Consider the following 26,699-nt stretch of genomic DNA (forward strand, 5'->3'; position numbering starts at 1 on the left):
TTCCATGGTTAGAAAAAGGAATTCAGTAGAGCTGGTTGCTAAAAATGAATTGCAACATTAATTTATAATATAGCCTAGTCTTTGACTGCTTATCTATGGTTACAACCAAAGGTAGATCAATATATTTAAATAGATTTCTTATTGCACATCAAAACTTTTATAAATTACTAAAAAAGAAATAATTCAAAGCTTAAGTTTCTAATCCTATTTTTGCAGTAAAACAAATGTACATCACATAAGTTCAAAGACACACTTGGGAGACAAAATGATAGTAAGTGTGGTCCTCAAATTAGTAGCACTAGCACCAACAACCTGGGCACTTGTTAGAAATGCATATTCTTGGGCCCCACATGGACCTACTAAATCAGAAACAATAGGGGTGGGACTCAGCAGCCATCCTTTAACAAGCCCTCCCCCATAAGATCTTGACACACATGAAAAGTGAAAATCAACAACTAACAGCATAGGCTCTTCAGACAGACCAACGTGGGGCTCAGTGTAACTTTGTTCATTAATAGCTGTGTGACACTGAGCAAGTTAATTAACCTCCCTGAGTCTTTTTCCTGAATCTGTAAATATGATACTGGCACCTGCCTTAAAGAAGCTTGAGGAGGAAATGAGATACCACATTGTAAAGTGCCTGGCACATAGTAGGTGCTCAAAAAGTGCTAGATTCTTTGGTTCTCGTCCAGGAACACGATATTAAAACAATCAGGAAAACAAATAAATTTCACAATTTAGCCTTTGCACAATGTGCTATGTCTCCAATTAAACAGCTGTTACCAAGACTAATGTTTTTGATTCAGAAAAACACAAATGTAGCTATTGTTTTCTCTCTCTTAATTGTATTTTGCACTATTGTGTTTATAGCTTTCAAGTAAATACTATTTACAATAATAGTGAGTATGAATCTCATTGTTATAAACTCATCCACTCCGATTCCATGTTAAATGCCCAGTATGCAAAAGTGATTGGTCAAATTCAGCACTACCAGAACGTATGCTGTAAAGGATGGCTCCCTGTGGAAGCCCCTCTTTAGATCCATGATATACTTCCGAAATGGAGATTGGAAAACACATTTTCAAGGTACAATTTTGAAAAAGTACACTTTCTATTTTTCCAGAGAATAGGATTTTACAGTTGTAATGGTTTCTTCCCAGCATCGAGTCCCCCCTCCTTCATTGCACAGCTCTACACACAGACTTACACTGCCTACGCTCTAGTGTATAATTGTGGAAATAGCAAGAGAGTCAGTATGAGAAATCTAAATTCAAATCTGACCTTCTCCATTCACTTTCATGACAAACCCTCAGTGAGGCCCTGTATCCAAAACTACAAAAAAATGGAGGCAATAGCTTCAGTATCTTGAAGAAATGTATTGAGGAACCTCTGAAATACATCCGTGGAAAAGCTTTGTAAACCATAAGGCACCATAAAACTGTAAGATCATCATGTAAAACTGTAAGATCATCATGTGACCGGTGCGTCATCAGAAATAGTGCATTATGCTACAAGTGCAGCAGCACGACCTACTAGCAGGTCTTCTAAAACCCTTCCATTGCTCTTTCCCTCACCCAACAATGGCCGCATTTGCCCTCTCCGACAAAAATCTATAAAGGGATTCTCACACCACTCGCAAAGATCCATTTGCTCAGAGTAGAAGAACACCAGTGTTAGGGACATGTCTTCTGCTAAAACATCCCAATACTTGTCAAATATCGCCTTTGACCAACATCCATAAAATTATACATTTATTTGCACTGCAATTATTTTCTAGGTACGCAATCACTCCTCTCCTCTCTCCCACTTCTCAGCTGTTCTCATTCACAGCTGACTTCCTGTGGTTCTATTTAACTTTTAATGAATTGATGTTAATATTTTAAAAACTAAAAGGATTGTTTTTTTAAAATGCTTTATAAAAGTATTAGGCATTGTGATTGATACGTGCCCCAGCTTAGAATAATTCATTCCATGTACTGCGGTACACTTTGCTTTAAGAATATGCAACACAGGAAAGGAAATTCACAGGGTGACAAGATTAGTTGGCTGCATGAAAAGAAATTATCACAAGGTTTATTTATATAAACGATTAAGTGGAAGTTGAGAGACGATTAACAAGACATTACTTAAAACTAACACGCTATTACTATGAATAGAAGAATACATTGTCTACAGAAATGCAATATTGAAGTACACAGAATCATACAAGCAATTGACCAGTATTACTGTTCTACTAAACACAAACTTTTAAATGAGAATAGCAACAATTATTACAGAAGTGATCCCAATAATATATTTTTATTACATAAAGTGGCAAATATTAACATGGTTATTCTTGAAAAGCTAATGTCAAAACTTAGATGAATTCCTAAATTGTACTCATCATTGACATCTGTGACTTCCATTAGTTGATTTATATTTTGAGACACGAAATAATTTGGTACACCTGTGATTTAAAGCAGTATATGGTTAACTTATGTTCTTTGTACTGCCTCTGTATGTGTTTTTAAATTGAAAATAATCACAACTGGTAGTTTTTAAACTATGTATTTTTTTCATGATGACATTATATTGACTGCATAAGAAAATTCTACACCATTCCATCATCCTTATTTCATTTAGGAGTAAAAGTCAAGGATCAGTAATCCTATAATTAACTCCACAGTTTCATCAAAATGTCCCTATAATTACAATAGCTTCGAAATGACATGGCGCCCTTTTTCCAAATACTAAGGAAATAAGATAAAAATATTGAGGAATCCCTAGTTTTTATCTCCTAGGCACCTACTGATTTTAATTAAAGGCTCATTACCTTTTCAGCTGAAATCTGCATTCTATATTGTTGATAGTAAAATGTGTAACAGAATGTTTGCCAGTTAAAGAATAATTTCAAAAAAATAATGTGTGTAATCACTTGAAAATACCAGTCATCTGATAGACAGAAGCTCGCTCACATGGTTAAGTAGTAAGTACCTTGGAATGCTTTAACCATAATGAAACAATCTACTAAAACACATATTTCCTAGTCTTTATGACATAATGTAGCATGAAATCATGATGCTTTTGAAATGCTCTGTGCAGAAATATTTATTTTTCAGCAAATATTTTCTTCAAAGATTGGTATGTGGTACTGACAGTGTAATCTACTTGCACAACTAGTTTTGCAATAACCTTCTACAAATAACTGTAAATAAGAAAACTGTAAATTTCATGTAAAAATGATTGCAAATTTTTGGTAGCTAAAAGTGTACAAGTTGTATTGAAAATATAGCATATATACATAATTTAAGAATGAAGCATATAATTTCTCATCTATTTATACATGAAAACTCAAGAATTTGTAAAAGAAATTATTTTGGGGAAAAAGAAAGTAATCTCAATAGCTAGTTAGGATACTTTTATTAGAGAAGCCAACTATTTCCAGCATTTTACTAGGTATGTACAGTGCTAGATATAAGCATGGTGGTGCTGATGTAGTTCACAAAATCACACAATTGTAACAGTGCTGCTATGGTTTTACTAAGTTCCACTAGAACACTAGTAAGCTGGACTGAGTAGTAAAAAACATTAAATCGAAAATGAAAGAAACAAAACATTTTCCTTTTGTTATTGCCTATCAAGAACAAAATTATTATTAAAACATTTATTATTTAAAATTTCTGATGACTAAACCGGCTTTAACTTACATGAGAAACAAAATTTTTATAATGTACGCTTGATTCTTTTTTTTTCAAGAATATATCCAAACAATAGTTTCATTTGCCTGTTGCATACATACTTAATTTCTGCCAGAATCATTAATCTATTAAGAAAAAAGTCAAATTATCTTCAAAGAAAACTTTTAAATAAAATTTGTTGGTCGTGATGCAGAAATTTTCTAAGCTAAGGACTGTTTAGTGGTTTAGATTCCCAACTATTCCTTTTTAAAGTTTAAAACAAAAATCAAAAGAACATTTCCCTGTTTAATAAATGAAAACTAAACAGATTAGCAGAAAGCACTGTATTGGTATCTATAAGTGAGGCTGATTAGAAAATGTGAAGTCTCTCGTAATAAGATAAATTGGGGTTATTGCATTTAAATAGTTCTGGGAAATGAAACATGCACCCAAAAATTCAGTTAATTCTACAATCATTTTTATACGGCTTATCATTTTTTGTTGTTTTTTTTTGGCTTATCATTTTTTAAAGAATGTTATCTTTAGTGTTTCTGGAACACTCAGACTAGCACTGTCCAAGTTTTCCTTTGAAATTTCAGTAACCATAGCAAGATAAAATGTGATTAAACACAGTCAACTAAGATGCAAATGACTGTATGCATGTACCTATAAAGTACATATTTATATTTTTATCTTAAAAGGTTGGTACCCGTCCCCCCCCACACACACAAATGCAATGTTAGAAGAAGGTACTATTTACTGGCATAATCATTAAATGATGACCTAGTCCAATTCTTCTCATTCCCTGTAAGCTTTTCAAATTGCCACCATCGCTGATGGTGCAGAAGAGGTCCACCTTAAAACAGTAAGTAGCACACAGGCAAGGATTCTCCTCAATCTCTAACTCTATGGCACATCCTCGTTATGTATTAATAGAAGTGCTGACAACGTCTACTATCTATTCGGATATACAGAAGCACATCTGAGTTTTGAATGCTCACAAAGTAATACACAAAGCTACATAGTACCAAACTACTTGGGTAAAAGGAATATTAAGTAATATAAGACTCTTCTTTATATTCAAGTAAAATGATTTTTTTAAGAACAAGTAGAAAAAGACATGGCAGGAAACAATTAAAAGCACAGATTTCCCAGTATTCTAATAATAAGGTGATAGTAAGTCAGCCAGACATTTTTCGTAAGTTTCCCAGTGTTTTGCTGGAACATAGTTTTGTGCTCAGTATTCTAAATTACAAGACAATTTTAATATATGTACATATGTGATGTTATGACATTCTAGACCACATATTATCTGAAGTCGTCATTTGAAATTCTTTCTGCATTCATCACTATAATAACAGAAGTTCAAAATGTTTATTTTTCGGCATCATCTATTATTATGAAGTCTAGCCATACTCTTTGATGGTACCTCAGCATTGTACGTTTAATTCAAAGTGCTTAATTTATTATGTAAATGACTGAATTAAAACCAAAAAAAATGTAATCTTTTAATACAAGTTCCAAAGTAATAAAACATCCATGGTTACATTATAAAGTTAAAAAACATATATGCTACCGTAAAAGCAGCCTTGGATTTTACTTACTAAATTTACCAGATTTTCACAAACTTATTCTTAATTTCCCAGAAAACTGCTACAAATAAGAGAAAACATATCATCTATGAGGCTGTCAAACATGAAAGGACAAAGAAAAGCACATTTCTGACAAACAATATTTATTTTGTTTGTTCAGTTTAGTAATGCCATAAGATTACAAGTGAACTTGATTTGTATATTTCACTTACAGAAATAATCACAAATTGATGTTTTTAATTGCAGAGTTTAAACTATATTAATAAATTCTAGTTTCTTCCAAGGTAAATGTCTTTCCTGGAAATAAACATATCACTTGACATTGTTTTACCTTTTGTTTCTGAATGCATGCTTACTTAGATCAAATGAGCACAGTCCTTGAAATAACATTTAAAGTGGACCAAATTAAGATCCTAATAGTATTGGTTTCCCTTGATGTAATTTAAAACGTGTAAATTGGCACTCGAATTAGAAGTGCAATACCTAACATTTAATTATTTGGCATTTTTTTTAGGTATAGGTGAATTACTGTACTGTTATTTGAACTGAAGCATCTCATAATATACATGTTACAACAGATTTTGTATGATAAAAAAACTTTACAGCAAGCTATTTGAATGTTTATTAAAAAATTCTCAAAATGAAATGGAAATGTTTACTGTATAAATAAAAGCACTTAGACATTAAGTGTGTACATTATTCAATGATTTACAACATAAGAAAACTGGTCATGAATTAAGCAATACAAACAACCATACTATATTAATATTCCAGTCATGTTCATCATGAAACATTTTAATTTTTACGTTAGGGATGAATGCCTGTTTACATCAATTATCTTAAAACATAGCAAGAGTAAACTGTATTTCTGTATAAAAATCCCAGTAAAATATTCTCTATGCCTGTTTTTATAAGATTATGTACAGTGCAAAAGAATTGTCTGACCATAAAGTTGAATTGGTTGGAACATTATTTTTGCTAGAAAAAGGGGTGCTGTGTCCAAAAGTGTGGAAAAAAACTGGGTCAAATAAAATTAACAAGATCTTATATACCTTGGGCTTAAGTTCCCTGAGGAGAATTCCCCAACTACCTCTGGTCATGGAAACTCATTCCCACAGACCGCCTGTGACCAAGTCACAGGAAGACCTTTGGAAATGGATGAGTTAGAGGACTGTGTCAAGAGTTCTAATACAATGTGTCATTTGGCAGAAACTTCTATGAAAAATACCATATGCCATTTTTAAAGTTTTACCTCAACTATGAGCCTCCAAGTAAGTAAAATTATAATTGACCTGAGAACAGTTAAGTAACTCAACCACCTATAAGCTGGATTTTAAGAGTCCAGGCTGCTGAATCATATTATCACCCTTATTCAAGGTTTCAGTGTGAATGATACACAGTGTGTTTACATTAGCTTTATCCTACAATACTTCTATTTAGAATTCTGTATTTTTTTATGGCTCAGTTAACACTCTCTCATATTATCAAATATACGAGCAAGGAAAAAAATTAACATCCAGAGGACAAAATTATATGGATTATTTATTCACATATTTTTTTTATAAAACTGACCAAAAGAATTTGATAGCTAATTATATAAAATTATCAATATTAAATAACTATAACTACTTTCTTTCCAGAATTTTTAAAAGTGAAAGTTGATTTTCAAATTCTGTTAAGTGTATAAGTTGTTTTTCAAGATATTGCTATTCATCTTCCATTTTGTAAGAAACACACAGTTTTATAAAATTACATGCACTGATTTGGTCACCAAACTACAATTACATCAATTAGTACAGGAGTGCCCCACATCCCTGATTTCAGTTACCTGAGGTCAACCTGTGGTCTGAAAATAGTAAATGGAAAATTCCAGAAATAAACAATTCATTAAGTTTTAAACTGCATGCTGTTCTGAGTAGTGTGATGAAATTTTGAGCCATCCTACTCCCATCTCTCCCGGGAGGCAAATCTTCCCTTTGTCTGACATACCTACGCTGCATGTGTAGTACAGATAAGATTACATCGAGAGACCACATTCACATAACGTATTACAGTACATTATTATAATGTCCTATTTTATTATTACTGTTGTTAATCACTTACTGTGCCTAATTTATAAATTAAACCTTATCATAGGTAAGTGTGTATAGGAAAAAAAACAGTACACATAGAGTTAGGTACTATCCACGGATTCAAGCATCCACTGAAGGTCCTGGAACATATCCCTCTAGGTAAGGGGGGATGACTGTATTCATCTTTAAGCTGGGGGAAGATATTCCGTTAAAGAAAAAGAAAAACATGTGGTTTATTAAATCTTCATTAACAAAGACATACAGTGTTTGCCAAAAAGGAGGCTGGATTAATTATAACAAGTTATACCAGGGATCAAAATTCTAAGGACCTGATGACTCCACTTTGAAATTTCCTTGGTCGTACCCCCACAGAAATGTCACTGGAGTGCCTATCACGCTCCGCACCCCACACTACACAGATGGGCTCAAAAAACTTATCAGTTTACTAATGCCAAAACCACCAGCTAATGTTGTCAAGAAAGTCAAATTTATAAGTTCTGCACATTTAAACAAAGTGGTATATTACTTGATTTTTTAACCTTGTAAACAGTTGGCAGTATGGATAAACATCAATTAAGTTTAACAGAAATTTACATACTGACATGTGGTTAAAAATGTCATTTCCAGAAAATTGAGATTTAGAAAAAGATGTCATTTTAGGTTATCAATGTCTTCACTAATGAAAGAAGAGCAGAGAGAAAAGTTGTTTATTAAGAACTTGTTTTTCATAGAAGACAACAAAACATACTAAAGAAAAATAGACAATGTAAAAAATAAAAAAGGAAAAATGATGTCTCTTACAGTCTTATTTCACCGTATCTTATGGTCCACCAAAGGCAATTAAGATACAATTTTTGGAACTATAATTTCTTCTTCACAGTTAAAAACAAGTAAGCTTCTGTTCTTTGATTATGTGAACAAGAACAAACCCTATTATGGATATGGCACAAAATCCGAGATCATCCTTCTAGCTCACCCTCCAACACCAACAATTACAAACAAAAGTTAAAAGGTAAAATTTGTAACCTTCAGATAAGTATAAATACATTTTATCTAGACTTTCATCATTTTGCTTCTTATATAATCTATCTTATAAATACATTGCTCTAGGTTTATATTGTTAAAAATTAAGGTTAAGAGATATTTATTTCAATTAATCATATACTAATATTTGATGACATTATGCAGATATCTGTAAAGTGATAACCTCTCTACAAGCAACAACATTCCAAATACGACACATTTCTTTTCTTGCTTCTTTGAACTGTATGCTAAAATAAAAACATATTATATATTATATATATTAGGTATCTAATATAAAGGAAAGAGATTTAACAGGTAGAAACATGGAAATGCCCCAAAAGCTTTAATTCAAAGTAGTCCAGTTCATTTCTTCCAAGCAGAAAAATTCACAGTATTCCTTTGGCTTTCAAATTCTTGGCATTCAAATTGCCATAGTGCCCTGCAAAAACTTACAAACAAAATTGTCAGTTGGTTACAGTAAAATGGTGTTTGTTTTGATTAATTATATTCCATAAAAACATTTTACAAGATGGGAAACTGATTTTCCAAGGCTTTTAATTCAACCAATATATGTACTAGTAGGGTAATGCTGACACTGTAACTTCCACAAAACAAAAACAAAAACCCTGAAACACTGAAGCACATGTGGAATACAGCTTTCCTACAGCTTCAACTAAAAAACAAACAAAAACCAGATTCAGGTTAGTAGCAACAATTTGAAATGAAAAATGAACAGCTTCATAATCTATCATAGATGAAAATTTCCTATAGAACTAAGAGAGATCACCGCATTAAACTATTCTTCATAAAAATAATGGTAGTTTTGTCCTTAAAAATGATTTGGAAGATAAACTGCCAAAACCCTGTCATAAAATGTTAAAGTATTTTTATGTTTAATATAAAGTCAAGTTGGTATTTGTACCAATATTGAATCTTATATTTGTATTCATGTAAAAAATACATAAAAAGAATATGGCCTTTGAAATATATTATTCCAAGTACAGGTACCAAGGATCACTGAAAATTTTTTGATAATTATGAATACATCTAGAACACAATATAGACATCAATATAGGTATTATGCAGGATACTCACATCATCGTACACAAAATTCACAACCCCTTGTTGCAAGTGGTCTCTTCTCCTAAAGAAATCTTTAAACAAATAATATTTTTATTATAGTTTAAAATCTATAGTTTCAAATACCTGGTGTCCCCAAGGTACTAAGAATGAATAATTTCATACTCAATTAAATCTTGAGTGACTTTATATCTTAGTCACTGAGACATGAAAAATGTCTGCCAAACTGAGCTACCACATTTTTCACTATTTGTATTCCAAAATTTTCAAAACCTTACAATTCTGATTAGATTTAACACTGAAAGAAGGGGAAATACACTTGCTGGAGAAAACAACAGACATTACTCAAGAAAAAAAGCTATGTAATACTTGACCCATTTTTAAATGATCAATACCTGTCAAAGCTCGAAGCTTCACACAGCAAGCAACATAATCATCAAAATAGATTCTGCCATTCTTGCTATAACGTTTAATAATAGTAGTTAATGTTTGAGGACTCAATCTGTAACCTAAAAACAGAGATTGATAAATTTAAATTTCTAAAACTAAACACCATAAGAAGACCACAACAAACCTTGCATTCTTGTTAATAACGATAAACTAACTTTTCAAAATTCATTCCATAAAAATGTTAGAAACAAAACACAATGTTAGAAACAAAATGTTCATATTGAACTTGATCAAAGTAACTATTAATTACTAATAGTGGTACATAAATATCACTTTCACTTTGTAATAAAGTCAAAGCTAAAAAATTAATTTTTGTGATTTCTAAAAAATATATTTTGATTTTGAAATAACGTCTAGGGTAGTTCCTGACTTTAATGCTTCAATATTCCAATTCTTTAATTTTATTTATTTTTCACTGTTCAGGTAAGGTTTTTATCTTTTCTTTTTATTTGAGGTGTAACTGATGTATAACATTATATTAATTTCAGGTGTATAACGTAATGATTCAAAATTTATACGTACTATAAAATAATTACCACAGTAAGTCAACATCTGTCACAATATAGTTACAAACTTCTTTCTCTTATGATTAAGAACTTTAAAGATTTACTATCTTAGCAACTTTCAAATATGCTTCAGTATTTGAAATTTGAATTTCAAGTATTATTTCAAGTAAATTTCAAGTATATTTGAATTTCAAGTATTATTAACTGCAGTCATCAGGCCATACATTACAACCCCATGATTTATTTTATAACTGGAAAGGGTACCTTTTGACCCCTTTCAACCATCAATTTCGTAATTTATAATTCCTTAAAGAATATCAAAGCAAAGATTACCAGTGACATTTGCCATCATTCAAATCCTGGATTTTCCGTTGAGTATTTTACTTACAAGTGTCTTTTATAAACAAAGAAAATTTGAGGTTACTGAAAACATGGTTACTCAAAAGGGGAAGAAATAGAAAAATATTATTCCTTTATGTCCCATAACCCTTATTCTGTTTTTTTCAGAGACTTTCATCTTATCTATAGCCTTCTACTTCCTTGGTTCTTTTTTGTCTAGGCCTGTGGTCTCCAAAAGTTTTTGATTGTGTATTCCTATTAGTAAAAAGTTTTGGATCATTCATCGCATTATATGTTAGATTATTTACATTTTAAAATATATATAAAACTAGAATTTAAAAAGAATGAAATAAAAATTAGAAATATAAATTTATATATTCAACTTTCTGCATCTCTATAGATAGTCTTACACATTTAATGAGATGTGTGCACTGTGCTGTGAAGAATGTTGGCCTAGAAATATTGTCTTTATAATATTACTGGGTTAGCAGATTTGGACAAAAGACACTAATTCATTCAAAGGGTAAAGCAATAAAAAATAAACACAATAGGAGAAAATTCTATGTGTAGCTATAATAAAAGGTAATCCAGGAAACTAGCTAAAAGTAAATGAAAGGAAAGGTATAACTTAATAGAAGTAAAACTTGCAAACTTACATAGTCATATGCAAATTCATTTTGAGCTTTCTATAAGAGAGTTATGATCTTGATGTGGTACTAATAAAATTCTTATGATTTCCTATAGCATTCTCAGCAAAATAATTTGAATATTTTTAAATATACATGAAGACCTTAAATTTAAATAATCCAGAATACCTTTTTGTTATACTCAATTGCCTATGTGAACTCTGGTGGTTTTCTTTTTTGCAAAAGGTTATACTAATTTTCCAACACTATGCTGAATTAAGGAATAAGTTTAATCCATTAGTTACTAAGGCTCTATAATTGAACTATATTATATGGCCAGGAATGTCCCTAAAATGACCATTTATTAAATTAAAATGTCTATTTATAAAACAAATCACTAGTTTTGACTTTTTTTAAACTGGAATTTGAAATGATTATCATTGGGTTCAGATTTTAACTATCAAAAAGTTAATTTTCTTACAAATGTATTTTGTTTAGAAATGAGTATAAATAAAATCACAAGGGTAAACACAATAAGAAAACTAAAAATTTTATTAACTGTAAGCAAATTAATCACCATTGTATCGTATCACTTTTTGAAAAAAAAGTAGATTGAGAACCTTAGCTTATCAAAAATATGATAAAAATAAAGTTACATTCTTCTAAAGTATTCTAAAATGCAGACTTCCCTTCCCATTTTGAGGTATTTTGGTGTCTACTGTATGTTCTATACTACATAAGGAAAAGAAAGTTTCTTTATTGCTGCAAAGCAGATTATAATATGGAAACCTCTAACTGAGATAAGTCTTTGCTGTCAAATTGGAAATCTTATCAAGTTACGATCGAGTAACAATATAAATGGTGAGTACTAACAATTAGAGGAATACATGTAAATACACGGGAGGGAGGAAATTTAGAAATTGCTTTATCACCCGGAATATATGAAAGATCTTTGGAAATAATAACGCATAAAATGTTTTTTTGTTTGTTTAAGGTCTTTATTCAGGATTTGTCTACAACACTGAAATCTAACTAGGCAACGTCTAGTGAAATAATACATCCCTTTATTACGCAGCAAGTTGATACAATTAAGATTAATCTGATTAAAGAATAAAGGTGACCTGGAGAGATCCTAAAGAATTTTAATACTCTTACCCATAGCAGCAATGGCTTGATTCAATTCATGATGTTCTACTGTGCCACTTTGGTCTTGATCAATAGTTATGAAGTTTTGTTTCCAGGCATTAAGAGCTGTCCAAAGTTCTTTAAATTCATTAAATCCCATTTTTCCTGTGTAATCTCTCTGAGAGTTTTATTAACAAAAATAAATTTTGATACCACAGAAAATTTACCAAACCCAAAACTCAAATCATTGACAAAAGCAAAAACAAAAACAAAAAAGTTAGTATGCTTCTGCAAGAGTTAGCCAAATTCAGCACATGAATATATTTCTGTATAAACATGAAAAGTATGTAATTTAAAAAGGATCTTACAAAGTACTTTTAAACTCTTCAGTTTACTGTGGTCATCTATAACCAACAATTGCCTTAATATTCAAGAAGCAATTATTCAACATTCCAGTATTTTCTATTTTTGTTGAAGGATACATCCAACATGGCAATCATAATTCTGCAGGTTTCCAAACTGAAGGCTATAAAACATATATTATTTGAATTAGAATCTGCTCGATATTATCTATGTAAAATTATGACAATTTCTATTTTCAGAATAAAACATTTAAAATATGTCAAAAATACACAATCATCCCAATCAACAAATTTTGAATGAAGAAACTGAGGCGCAGAAAGATAAAGTTTCTCAAGATCATAGAGCCAATAAGTGGAAGAGTCAGGATTGGAGCCTAGCACTCCTTGATATAAAAACTACTTGAGCAAGAAAGAGGAGATTGGTGAAGGCCACATGAGAAATCTCTGGAGTGGCTTTCGATAATTTCCCAAGCAAAATATATCTGTCATTCATGGCACACATTCATTAAAAGGAAAAATCTGAATAAATGACAATAAATAGCAAAAATTTAGGCATCAAGTAAGCATATCTTCAATCTCAAGATAGGATCAAGTATATAAAAGATTAAATATTTTTGACAAAAAAATGAAGAGAGAATTTTCAGGAAAGTTGACAGATTTTTGCTCTCTCCCCATTGAAATAGAGAGGAAACTGACTTTTTTTTTTTTTTAAAAAAAAGCCATAAACCAAAAAGAGAATGAGAGAAGAAACAAAGGAACAAAATTTTGCAAGTTGGAAAAGTAGATTGACATGAGTTAACTAACCTAGATCTGAGAAAGTGGCTTCTTGAACTTGCAATAACAAAAACTGAGAAGTAGCCTGGTTATACTGGAGAAGACCTCAAAAGTTTAAGAATTGACAATACCTCTGTAAATGAGTATGAAGGTAAGATAAAAACAGAAGGACTGGTTGAATGTCTACTTAAGGACTATTTAGAGCGCCAAATCCTCTCCTTGCTCCAGCTCAGTAGATGGCTGCCATGTCTACTCCCACCCCAGCAGATGTCTAGGAGTTTATTCCCTGGAGAGGTCCCTAGACTGCAGGATATCAGGCACAGTTGAAGATAGGGCTATCTACTAAAAACAAGGCAATTAAATCACAATTTACAAAAGTCTGAGAGCTCTGCTGAGTCCTCCCTCCTCCTTTCCAGAAAGATCAACTGAACACCCAGCCCAAAAGGAAATCCCTTAAAGATACTAACATCTAGCGTTGCACAACAAACTGTCCAGCCTAACCACCAGACATTAAAGTCTACAATCAACACCTAACCATCATCTCAGAGCTTTCAACAATCATTTTAGTTAAATATGACCAACTAAGGATCACCAGACACCTGAGAAAAGCATCGAATATGAAAGACAACCAAATAAACTGGAAAAGAAACTAGGAGGAAAACAAAAGTTATGTAGGAAGAAAGAAACTTGAAAAAGTACAGTAAGTCTCAGAGAGCTAAGGGAAGACATTACTTTCAGAAAAAAAGAATAGAAGTTCTTGGATTTTAAGAATATGATAGGAGAAATGAAAGACTCAATAGAAGATTTAGAAAATGAAGATAAGGAAATTTCCCCCAAAGTAGAGGAAAACAAGAAATAGGAGAGAAAAGGTAATGATCCATTCTAAATAACAGGCATTCCAGAAAGAGAAAATGGAGAAAACGTCACTGAAGACAATTTCCCAAAATTTAAGCAAATGAGTTCCCATACTAGGAGTGCCCACTGAGATTCCCATACAACACAACTAGGCACATCCCTGTGAAATACCAGAGTAGTAACAAAGGAGATTTCACACGTCTCAAGAGAGGAAGAACAAATCACATACAGGCAGGAAACAGATAGATAAAGCAACAACGGAAGCTAGAAACAATGGAATAATACCTTTAAAATTCTAAGTGAAAATGATCTGTAACCTACATTCTATACTTGGCCAATCACTTAATTCTGAGGATTTGCAGATAAAAGTCTCAAAAAATTTACCTCCCATGCATTCTTCTATTAAAAAGCTCATTAATGTTACATTTTATTGAATTAAAAAAGATGACAGAGCTGAAACGAAGGGGAGATTCAATTCCAGAGAGAGAAGAAAGGCAGCTCCAGGATGATGGTGAAGGAATGCCAATATGACAGCTCTGCACAGAAAGTACAGCACAACAGAAAGCTCCAGGATGATGATTAATTTCAGGAAAGGAAAAAGTTACATAAAATGGAATTAATCACATTTATCACAAGTCACAGGAAGAGCATCTAGATAGTAACAAAAAGGCAAATACTGATTACTGATCTAACGAAAATTACTATATAGCTATATTGGAGGGTTCCAATGTGGAATGCAGGGACAAGGGTAGGTTTAAGGTTGAGGGTTAAATCTTCATGTTCCATAGCAGGACATCTATTGATAATCATTAAAACTGAAAAATCAATAGTGATAAAAAGCATGTTATTTTGTGATCTGGAGGCAAATTTCAAAAGAATCAGCTGAAAAAGTTAAGAGATTTCATCTGAGTGGTTAACACTAGGGAGACAGGAATGCACAATAAACAGTTATTTTCCTAACAAGCTTTGCAGAATTATCTGACTCTTTAAATTATGTCCATGTATATCTTTGATAAATTTTTTTTAAAAATATTTTAAATATGGGGACTAAATGTTAGAAAATGAATTTCCTATTCCAATTTGAACTGAGGGGGAAAAAGATCTCACGAGAGTAAGTCCCACTAATTCCAGACTGTGTCAAACACTTCTGAAGTTCTTCTGCGTCCACTTCACCATCCTGTTAAAGATAATTATGATCTGATTTAATGTGCAGTTGTATAAAAGCATGTTAAAATGCTAACTGGCTATTTTAGGCCGATCAATAAATATGTATTCTTGAAAACATTAATCTATCATCAATGACAAAATGACAGAGATAATTATTGACAGCGTAGACATATTACAGAACATCATGCAATATGAATAATTTTTTCACAATCAAATTATATTCTGTTAATTTTTCAAGCATTTGAAGTATAATTTATTTTCTCCACTTCTGGAAAATAGCACAATTACTGTACTATAATAGCTCAAAACAGTATCTTTTGAGAATCACTAAATGGTATAGTGTAACAGTTACGATTCCATTTAGTGGAAAATAATAAAAAATGTTATCAAAGGGGCTTTAAAACAATAAAGGTTTATTATTTTATACAAAGAGTCTGGGGCTAGGCAGGACAGGATTAATGACGCCATCAATCTCTTTACATTTTTCCACATTCCCCACCCATAGTCTTTTAACTGACATTTCTTGCCTCAAGGTCACTAGATGGCTGCTGTACTTCTATACCTCAAGTCCCCTTTCTAGGCCAGAAGAATGAAGGAGCAAAAAGGGCAATGGTATTTCCCAGAAAGGCTTTCCTCATTTGAAAAAGGAAAGCATCCCTAAGAAAGTGCACCTACATCTCAATGGCCAGTCCTATGGCACATGGCTACTTTACTAGTTACAAAGGTGTCTGAGATGGTGAGTATTAGGTGTTACAACTTCTACCACAGAAGAAAAAAGGAAAGGAGGTTGTGAACAAAAATGGGGTAGCTAAAACAAAGAATCTGCCACGTGTAATAATTCTGTGTATATCCTCTATTTCCAGCAAAACATATGAGATCTAGAGACACTTAGGTGAATGAATAATGAATGAAAAAATGTTATCAAAGTTTTATGAAATTCTAATTATTCAATAAATCTTTCTTGACCAGTGAAAAAGAGATACTGACTAAGACTAATACTCAAGTGTGAATCTGTCTCTGCTCTCAGTCGGGAATTTCATCTCCATTCTGCCCTGTTTTCTTTCCCTGTTCCTGACCTACTTCATCATCAAGCCTCTCCCATCCACAATTTTCAAGTCCCCTTTTTGACACTCTGCCCCAGCTTCCTCAGGGGATTTATATATAGATCTCTTCTTCCAGATCCTCTCTGCTCAGTCTCCACACACCACCTTGTTTCCACTTTTAGTGAAATGAACAATGTGTCAGATATCATACTAATAGACTTTTTAAAATAAAGTGACTGCCTTCTTCTCTAATCTCAGGAAGACAACTAGTCTAGATAAGTTTAAAATACAAATTTCACATATACTTAAAAATGATACACTGAGTAAAGGGTGGACATTTTTTTAAAAATATCTATCATGTTTTAAAATTGGTATTTGTGCATCTCACCTGTCCTGCAACAGCAGTGAAGTATGTCCACATGGGGTCCCCCGCTGAATGATAACTGTCCGAATAAGCTGAGTATCCGGAGTATTCACCAGGGAGCCCATGTGGCCCTAGGCCTGGCACTGGCTGTCCCATCTGCATTGCAGGCATCTGACCCCTAAAATTTCCAAACTGGAAGAATGAAAAACGAGAAAGTTATTAATATAAATATTACCTATTATTCATTAACGTTGGTTTAAAAGAAAATATTTAAGAGCAGTCCATGGAAAAACAGTCCAAGAATACAGCTACCGAAAGCTTCCAAATTCACTATCATAAAAGCTGTTAGCTACAAAATGCCAGATGTCCTGCATTAGGATATAATTCAGTTTGTTAGCATATGATATCCAGCATTAAAAGAAGTGTGAAAGAGAAAAGAAGTCTCTAGCCTCTAAGAACTTAATCTAACAGATAAATATGAGGCACAATTTTAAAAAGTGTTTACCATGACCATCACTGAAATAAGCAAAAAGTAAAAAATATAAGAAAATTTCTCCTACAGGAAAACTAAGAAGCAGCATAACTAAAGACACATACTTAGAAAAATGCATAGTAAAATGCAATGAAATTGTAAATAGAGGGAAACTGCATAGGGCTGAAACACCCTCTCCACTAGAAAACATTTATTTTTTTAAAAAAGTAAGACACCAATGAACCGATCAATGAAGTGATAACTCTAACCATGGTTCTTTTCAAAACTAATAACAAAAAGAAGAATAGGAACACTAATAATACACAACAAATATTTATTGAGAACTTTTTATATCCCAGGTACTACTATTCTAAGTATTTTATGTCTATCATGTGATTTGATTTTCCAACGACTCTATGAGGTATGAAAATACTATGTCCCTTTTGCAGTTGAGGACCTGAAACTTCAACGACAGATTTTCTGAATTAGTTAAGGTCAAATAACTAGTTAGAAGTACACCAGGATAGTCTGACCCTAGAAGCTATCTATTGGTTTTTTTCCTGCTATCGCTCTGATTTCTCTCTTGTTTTCACTTGGGAACTTAGTATGCACTTTTAATTTTAAAAAGATATTTTACTCAGTATTCTTATGACTCTGGAAGAGGAAGAAGTAACAAGATGGTTTATTATTCCATTTTGAACAAAAATATTTTTCACTTGCATTTGCTTTTTTTCATATAGTGTTGCCCTTTAAAATTGTTTTTTTTTTTTCTTAGTTTTCAATTATAGTTGACATTCAATATATTAGTTTCAGGTGTACAGCATATTGGTTAGACATTTATATAAATTGCAAAGTGATCCCCCTAATAAGTCTACTATACTCCGACGCAACACAGTTATTACCCATTATTGCCTATATTCCCTATGCTATACTTTACATTCCTGTGACTGTTTTGTAACTGCCAATTTGTACTTCACTTCTATTATTTAAGGATGAACAAAGATTGCCAGAAGGCAAAAACAGAATGGAATTTGAGTATAAGAAGGAAAAAAAAGGCAACAGATAGGAGTCATTTGTAGTAATTTGAAAAGTTGCAGCCCGGGATGTGGTTAGAGCAAAAGTATAGAGGAAGTATTGGAGCTCTAAGAAATGTGCTCAAGGAGGTGGTCAAAACCTAGATTATGAAGTAATGAAGTACAAGAAAGGAAACAGAAAACATTAAAACAACAAAATGGATTAAAAACCAAAAAAAAAAAAAATAGATGTTGATTGTTTAAAAGTTGCCTCTTTGAAGAGACAGACGCTGAAAGGACAGGCCAATTCCAGGAATAATAATAAAAAAAAAAGAAGAGTATATGATCATACATAGACGCAGAGCACTGGTAAGGAAGTAGCCAATTCTTTAAATGAAAATCTATTACTCTCACCACCCCACTCCACTATATATATGTCTTCAGAACATACAGAGTAAAAATACCACATTTCTAACACCAAGCTTCACAGTAATGAAAATGTGTAGAAAGTAAATTTTAAAAGCCCCACCAGTTCTGCTACCTTGACTAATCTTTGAAGAAGTCTTTATCTTCCTTAGGCATCTTAAACTTTCTTAGTAAATGTAAGGATTTATGAGAGGTAGACATAGTCAAGTAGAAGAGGCCAGGAGGAACTCAGGTAAGTTTTCGAGGAAATCAATTTTAGGAACACGTTTATGTGGATGCTGAGGGCCTGTAAATTCATTCCTTAAAAAGAAAGAAAATCCCCAGGTACTACCAGGGGTAGGAATAACTAGTTTGAAGACCACTGCCATATGACAGTGTTAAGTCCTATATTAAATATTAGTAAAGCTCAATCTCTCTTTCTAGGTATAAAGAAGTACAATTAAAATTGAAATTTTCCACCCACCCCCAATGGATCATCGCTCACGCCCATTTTGTGAACACAAAGTGTGCTTACCCTACTTTGGAGATCACTGACATAAATACTGAAGGTCGGGCTTCTTTCTAAAAATAAAAAGCTAGCTAGCTGGCAACTACAATGAGAACTTCTCCCTCTCAAAGGTGATGCAATGAGTTATGTAAGAAAGAGTAACCCTGCCCAACTTCCCAAGTCTGGAAGAACAGGCTGCCCTTGGCAGAATATTAAAGATTAGAAGGCATTTAACATATCTTAATTTATTCATAAGCAACTTGAAACACAGAAAACAAGAAGTGGTCCAAAATTTCAGAAACAGGATATCTAGCAAAACTGAGTGGCGTGTCTGGGGGTGGGGATGAGGCACAAAAGATTCCTGGAACAAGAAAAGGGTGTTTTTCCTCCGTTCCAATAAAGAAAAACACATCACACTCTTGGATCCTGAGAACGCGCCTAAGAGACACTCAGGGACCAGGACACCTGCAGCTCCCCTGTCAGTCAGGCTCTGGCTTCCAGCACCGCGCGGGGATCAGGCGCCACCGAGTGCCAGGGGGCGGGTGGAAAAGCAGGGACCGAAGGCGGACCCGTCACGTCGGCACCACCCGCAGGGGCGCCACACCCCGCGGGGGCGGAGGCTGCGACGAAGCGGCCCGGACTCACCCCTCCTCCATATCCCGGGTAGGCCATGATGACCGGAGCAAGCGTCACCTGTCACCCTTTGAACCTGTGTCCGCCCTGCTGGGTGAACAGCGCAGGTGCAAGTGAGGCGGTTTACTCTCCAGAGACCTCTCCGTCTCGGAGTCCAGCCCCACGTGGCTCGGTTCCGATTGGCTGAATCCCATCCTTAGTCCCACCCATCTCTTCTCTGAGTGGCTTCGCGTTCCCAGCCCCTTCCGGCTCGGCTCCTACTGGTTCGCTCAGGTCTCGTGCTCTCTCCTCGGTAAACCCCGAGGAAGAGTTTGCCTCGGATAATTCCACCCTCTTTGTAAAAACTCCGGAGACATAAGTTTCTTTTTTCTTTAGATACCCCCTACTGGCCATGACTTCTTTTACCCTATTCCCCCGCTTTTATTGAGCTGGACTTTCAAATCTGTGAATTTCAAAACCTGGAGTTACTCAAATTTATTTTTGTAGTAGTGTTGATGTCAAATAATCAAAATTTTGAAACCTTTAACCCTGCCTCAAGGGGAGTGCTTCTGAGCTAAAAGCCACTTGACGCCAATATTTACCAAAAGGTTATTTGTAGTTTGGTAAATAAACAGTAACTATAGTTGCCAGTTTTAGCAAATAAAAATACAGTTCCAAATAAACAGTTATTTTTATATGTCTCAAATATTGCACGAGACATGCACTTATACTAAAAATTATCCACTGTTTATATGCTGTTAATATACAGTGCATCCCGTATATTATCATATATATCATCTGGCAACCATACCAATGACTCAACCTTTGGGTGAACTCTTAAGATGTGCCTCCTAATTATATCCACCTAAAGGAACAGGAATGTATCACTGGACAAAAAGTTAAATGCTCAATTACTTGATTTATTAAGTAATAGTAATTGACAGTTATTCTTTTCTCTGGAACTCAAATGAATTTTGTAGCTCCAGCTTTAAAAGGACAGAATATACGCATGTATACACATGGCAGGACAGTTGTAGCTTTAGCTTAAAAACAAACAAAAAAGAAAAACAATGATATTATTTTGAGTTATCTTTGAAGAAGAAGACAATCACTAAAAATTATCTTTAAAATAAGGATGTGGGGATAAAGTGTTGATTAGCAGAGGAAATAAACTTTGCAAAGCTGAGTAACTATTGCTTAGGTATACTACAGAGGAGGAACATGTTGAAGCTTGTGAAACCTAATTTTATCCGGAAGAGGCAGAGAGTAATGAAGATTGCTAAGGTTCAAGCCACTCTTGAGAAAGTGTGTGTTAGTTCCTCTCACACAATAAAACATACTTTAGCCAATAAGGTTAATAAGCTTGGAGTTCCTCCATCCTGATACAAACCCACTGCTTGTGCAGCATCCGCCTAGCAGCTCCATTTTTGGAATCTAAGAGAATATGAAATTCATGCTACCTGTTGTATTTTGAGTAATAAAGTCCTTTGTAAAGAGGAATTTCATGTCTTTTGTCAACTTCTATGAAACTGTGGCAGCTACTTATCAGCTTGCATGTAGGCTAAAATATCAGATCCTTCATAGTTCTTGGCAATGTATCTCTTTCTTAGAGAAAGAGCTACCCAGAGATGTTCCTACTGAAGAGTAGCAGAATATGCCACCTCAAAATGTGCCACTTTGACATAAGGATTATTTTGAACTGAAGGCAATTGAGAAGAAATAAGAAAAGTTTTCTGCTCTCTATTTGCCTAAAAGTGGGACATAAATTTAGTTAGTGTTCCTCATCATACTCTGGGAAAACATTAGATCTTTATCAATGGACTTAAATCTGCATAACAAATCTTACACTTGTTTATCCTCCCTTTCCTGGTAACCTCCCCAGTGCTAGTCTCCTACACACCTTTCTTTCTTTTCTCTTTAGCTGAAGATGATTTCTAAGCTGAAGTTCTAAGCCACCTCTGAGAGTTACTCATTTTTCCCCTGGGTATCTCCTATGTATATATGAGGATACCCATTAATAAACTTCTGAGCTTTTTCACTTGTTAATCTGTTTTTTATTACAGAGATCTTGGCCCACAACTCAGAAGGGTAAAGGGAAAATTATTTTACCTCCCATACACTACCATCTGAAATACAGAAAGGACTTCCAACACTATAGTCAGCAGTATCTCTCCCTTTCTCTCTAAACCTAGTATTTTATATAATAAATTTTCTAGCATAATAGTTTAAAATTCAAATGATTGCATATTTTTTTAAAAAAATAGTAATGAAAATTTGCCTCCATGATTCAGTTAGTATTGTATGAACAATATCATTTTATGAAAATGTAATGTTTAAAAACAAGTTTAAATTATACATTTTTCTTTTCAGAAAATACTCCATTAGCAAATAAAAATAACTACAGAATGAATACTATGCAACAGGAACTGTGTGTTATAAGGTTATTCCTCAAAATAACTCCATCAGGTATATACTATTAATATCTCCATTTCATAAATGCAAAAAGTAAGGTCAAGAGTTGTATATCACGTATCCATAGTTGCATAGTTAGTAGCAAAGCTGAGATTAGAACCCAGGAAGTGTGGCTGCAGAATGCGGTCTCTTAAACAATGCATTTCCCTTTCCATCCCTGCCCAACCATAGTATTTCAAAATATAATAAAAATTATTTACACTATATGAGGAAAGGGTCTAAAGAGTAGAAAAATTGCATACCGATACCTAGAGAAATAGACAAGAAAATGCATGGTCTTGACTAAGATGGGCAAATCTAATTACTTCTCATACACAGGGTACATGCTTTCTGGTTACTATAAAGCTTTCATGATTATGTCTACTTAGTATGATATTTCTTCCAAATCTTGGTGGTCTTTTCATATGTTTAGATATTCAGTTAACCAGTATCTTTATCAGTACAATACAACCACTGAAGTAACTATAGGTCCCTTTCCTACCTGTTACCACCTCATTTTCTCCTTCTATATGAAATTTCTCTTTCTCCCTCTCTTTACAGGTGGGGAAACAGGTACATGAGAGATGAGAGTAAAAATTTACTGATCTTCAGCAAACTTCAGTTCCAGAGCCAGAGCCTACCTCTTGCATAGAAATCATTTATATGCCAAATATTATAAGACATGCCAGTTAATGGAAAACATTAATGAAGCTTATTTTGTATCACTAAGAAATGTCACTTAGAAAAACCCATTTATTCAACAAATATTTATTAAACTCCTGCAGTGTAGCACCAGCTTAGTGGGGGGAAAAAAATCCATCAATAAAGGTGGGGGGGATTGTCCTTGCCCTGGTGGAGCTTATATTCTAGCAGGAAGAATAGACAATAATAAGTAAAGATAATGAATAAGTAAATTATGTAGTGTGTTAGAAGATGATAAATGCTATGCAACAAAACGGAAATGGAAGCAGGGGTAAGCACAGGGATGTTTCAGAGTAGGTTTCAATACTAAATAGGATGCTCAAAGTAGCCTTGTTAAGAAGGTGAGGTTTCAGCAAAGACTTTCAGGACATGAACGAGTTAGACGTGTAATATTAGACATGTGGGAAGAGTGTTCCAGGAAGAATTAGAGATACAGGTCTAATGCAGAAGGCTGCTGACCTGTTTAAAGAATAGCAAGGAGGCCAGTGAATCTGGTGTAGATTGAGTCAGAGGGAAAGTTGCAAGAGAGGTTACAGCACAGGGGCATTGGGACAGATCACACAGAGCCTTTTTAGGTCATTGTAATGACTTTTATACTCTGGGTGAGACCAGAAGCCATTTGGCGCCTTAGTTGGACATGCTATTACTTAATTTTTTAAAGGATTACTCTCTGACAATAGACTAAAGGAGATTAGTGGAGATTCGTTATCAATCTATTGTTAATTTAGAGATGATGGTGACTACCAGGGTATAGCAGTTGAGATGTTGAGAAGTGGGGAGATTATTTTCTATTTTTCAGGTACAGCCATCACGGTTTACTGATGTTTTAGATTTTCCCTTTAATAACATGGTGACAAAGATTCTCTCCTTGACCAAAAATGGATCCTGCCAGGTTCTTCTGAATGCTCTCCTTGACTAGACCTTAGTCCTGGCCTGTACAGACTTGCACAAACACTAGCATAGTTTCTGACAGCTCATGGCTGAATCACTAGGATTATCGTAGCTCCCTTAAAGTGTTTATCTGACAAAACCCAAGGCTGCCAAAATAATTTATTGTTTGTTCCAGCCAACACCTGAAGATAGAGTCCTGTAGCCCAGTTTTTGTGAGAGGGTAGAGCCTAACTTCGAAAAGCACCAGTTAGCATACCCAGATGAGTTTCAGGTGCACTAAGCACCTCTTCCTACTTTTTGTAATTTTTCACTTCCCTGATTCTACAGAGCCCCTACGTACCTCCCCTTCTCTAGTTCCATTTCTCCTTTTAAAAATGACCAGTCACCTCTGTACAAATCGAAGTTGAGTTCAATTCACACTAGAATCTTTTCCCTGATACTAGTATTGCCATTATCTTTATTTCCCTATTATTAATAGTATATTACCAATTAAAATCATCCTTACCACTTGAACTAGTGTCTGTCTTTGTTTATCTTTGCCAATGGTGGAGCCTAAACAAAGAGCTGTTTGGGATAGCCAAATGAAAACTCCATATTTGACATGTTCAATTTTAGATGCCTAAGAGAGTAAGTGACAATGTCAGGTAGGTTGTTGATCTAAAAGGCTGGCTGGAGTGACCAGCTTGGCTAGTGAGGGTGCCTACCAACCACCCAGCCTCTGCATTTTAATGAACCTTGTTATTCACCACTTTACACATATGTCGCAACTGTTGAGAAACAGTGAAGAAGTTAGTGGGTTGGAGGTATTCCTCCAAAGTGGCCCTAAAGTGAAAATTACTTGCTAAAGCTGATATTGAAAGAGAAGGGGTCCCCCAAATTAGTGCCTCTGAAATCACTGTTCATAAAAATTAATGAATAATAGAAGTAGCTTTACGACCCAGTGGATTAAAGGTGTGTAGCTTATTATATTTGGGAAATGGTTGCCACAACCTTTAATTCTAGGTAGCTTGATAAACTACACATACACAATGTCTTAGCCAGCTTGCTGCCATAACAACATACCATAGACCAGGTGGCTGAAATAACAGAAATTTATATTTCACAGGTCTGGAGACTGAAAATCCAAGATCAAGGTGTCAACAAGGTGAGTGTCTGGTGGGCACTCTCTCCTTGGGTTGCAAATGGATGCCATTATGGTGTGCCCACACATAGACTTTCCTCAGCACTTGGGGATAGAGAGAAAAAGAAAGCAGGTGCTCTGGTATCTGTCCTTATAAGGGCACTGATCCTATCATGAGGGTCACATCTTCATAATTTCATCTGAAGCTAAGTACCATTCAATGACCCCATGTCCAAACACCATCACACAAGGGCTCAAGGCCTCAACACATGAATTTTAGGAGTCACAGTTCAGTCTATGGCACATAAAATCTGAATGGTGAGGAAGAGGGTACATTTAGTCATAGCATCCACTGTTGGGTTTTTACTTTGGATCTGCCTTAGTATTTATTTATCTGTTTCATGCTAAAATGTATTTACATAGATTGCTTGCCATTGTTTCAATTGATATACATGCAATGAGTATTGTACTTTCTCCAGAAATTATTCATTGTGTTTTTAATGTAGACTAATGAAGGCTCTGTGTGTTATTTGAATAAGTCATAAAAATATTACAGTCTCAAATGAAGCCATCCAGTAATAATTTTAGTATAAGTCTAAAATTATTTCTTTTAACAATTGCCTAAGGGTTACTGCCCACTAGTGAGGACACAGGGAAATAATAAGCTTTTCAAATAAGACAAATGTTATTTACCATTTATTTCAGAGACCAGGCACTTGACACATTGACCTTATTCAGCTAAGCTTTCAACAACACAGTTGTCTGTTTCTAATTCTGGCAATATTCGGTACTCTTTGGCAGAAGTGCAAACTCTAAAGCAATTTAACAAACAGTAATGCATATATTAGAAATGTCAACAGGGCTCTTCAGACAGGTGAAGAGTGATAGTTTCTGAATATATACATCCTCGCTTCGATTGTTAAATCCTATTTGGATTGAATGCAATCATCTTTAGAAATGCTATATGTATAATATTGATCAAAATATGTGTCCACAACTAAAGCTTAATAAAAGCAGCAACATGATTAATAGCCTCAATGAAGTAATCTGTTACTCAGACAATTTTGGAAAAACGCCTATCCTAAGTTTTAAATCCAACCTTCATGCTTGTGAATTTCAATTAGACTCCATATTCATAACATGGGATTAAACACTTACAAAACCACTTTTCTAGAAAGATATAAATGAAATAATGTTGAATGAATACTTTTTTGTTTGCTGGTGCTTATCCCTTTGGTTGGTAACTTGATTTCATATAATGTGGATTAAATGAGAGTACTCGTTACCAAAAAAAAAAACTAAAAATACTTCAATCAAAAACATATAAGTGGCCCCGTTCTTAAATAGGTATGGGCTGGCTAGAAACTGAGGTTGTCCCAATTCCACACTAACCTCAGATGTTTTATGTTTGTGTGAAGATAGCATTGCCTCTCATCCCCATCAATGTCAAACTATTGGTGAGAATAAGACCTAGTAATAAGAATGAAAAAA

General features: G+C 33.9%; 1 protein-coding gene across 2 annotated transcripts; it reads right to left on the reverse strand.

The window, feature by feature from the left end:
- Positions 1-1,460: 1,460 nt before the first annotated feature.
- Positions 1,461-20,207, reverse strand: GCA (grancalcin). 2 transcript variants are annotated; one of them, XM_033112185.1, is made up of 8 exons: positions 20,078-20,207; positions 17,059-17,226; positions 15,568-15,637; positions 12,952-12,995; positions 12,500-12,647; positions 9,819-9,932; positions 9,439-9,497; positions 1,461-8,782 (listed from the first exon to the last, which is right to left on the reverse strand). In XM_033112185.1, the coding sequence occupies exons 1-8, from the start codon at positions 20,102-20,104 to the stop codon at positions 8,765-8,767; spliced, it is 648 nt and encodes a 215-aa protein (XP_032968076.1). In that variant the 5' UTR covers positions 20,105-20,207; the 3' UTR covers positions 1,461-8,764. The 2 variants fall into 2 exon arrangements, with proteins under 2 accessions (XP_032968076.1, XP_032968074.1); XM_033112183.1 differs by having other exon boundaries at positions 1,461-8,791.
- Positions 20,208-26,699: the final 6,492 nt, after the last annotated feature.

This window comes from Rhinolophus ferrumequinum, chromosome 8 (assembly GCF_004115265.2).
Source record: "Rhinolophus ferrumequinum isolate MPI-CBG mRhiFer1 chromosome 8, mRhiFer1_v1.p, whole genome shotgun sequence".
Classification (NCBI taxonomy): domain Eukaryota; kingdom Metazoa; phylum Chordata; class Mammalia; order Chiroptera; family Rhinolophidae; genus Rhinolophus; species Rhinolophus ferrumequinum.

Excerpts from the sequence above, each read along its gene's own strand:
- GCA (XM_033112183.1), bottom strand. The coding sequence starts at position 20,104 with ATGGCCTACCCGGGATATGGAGGAGGG. Across the intron at positions 17,227-20,077 it reads ACCCGGGATATGGAGGAGGG|TTTGGAAATTTTAGGGGTCA; the intron begins GTGAGTCCGGGC and ends TCATTCTTCCAG. Across the intron at positions 9,933-12,499 it reads TCAAGCCATTGCTGCTATGG|GTTACAGATTGAGTCCTCAA; the intron begins GTAAGAGTATTA and ends CTCTGTTTTTAG.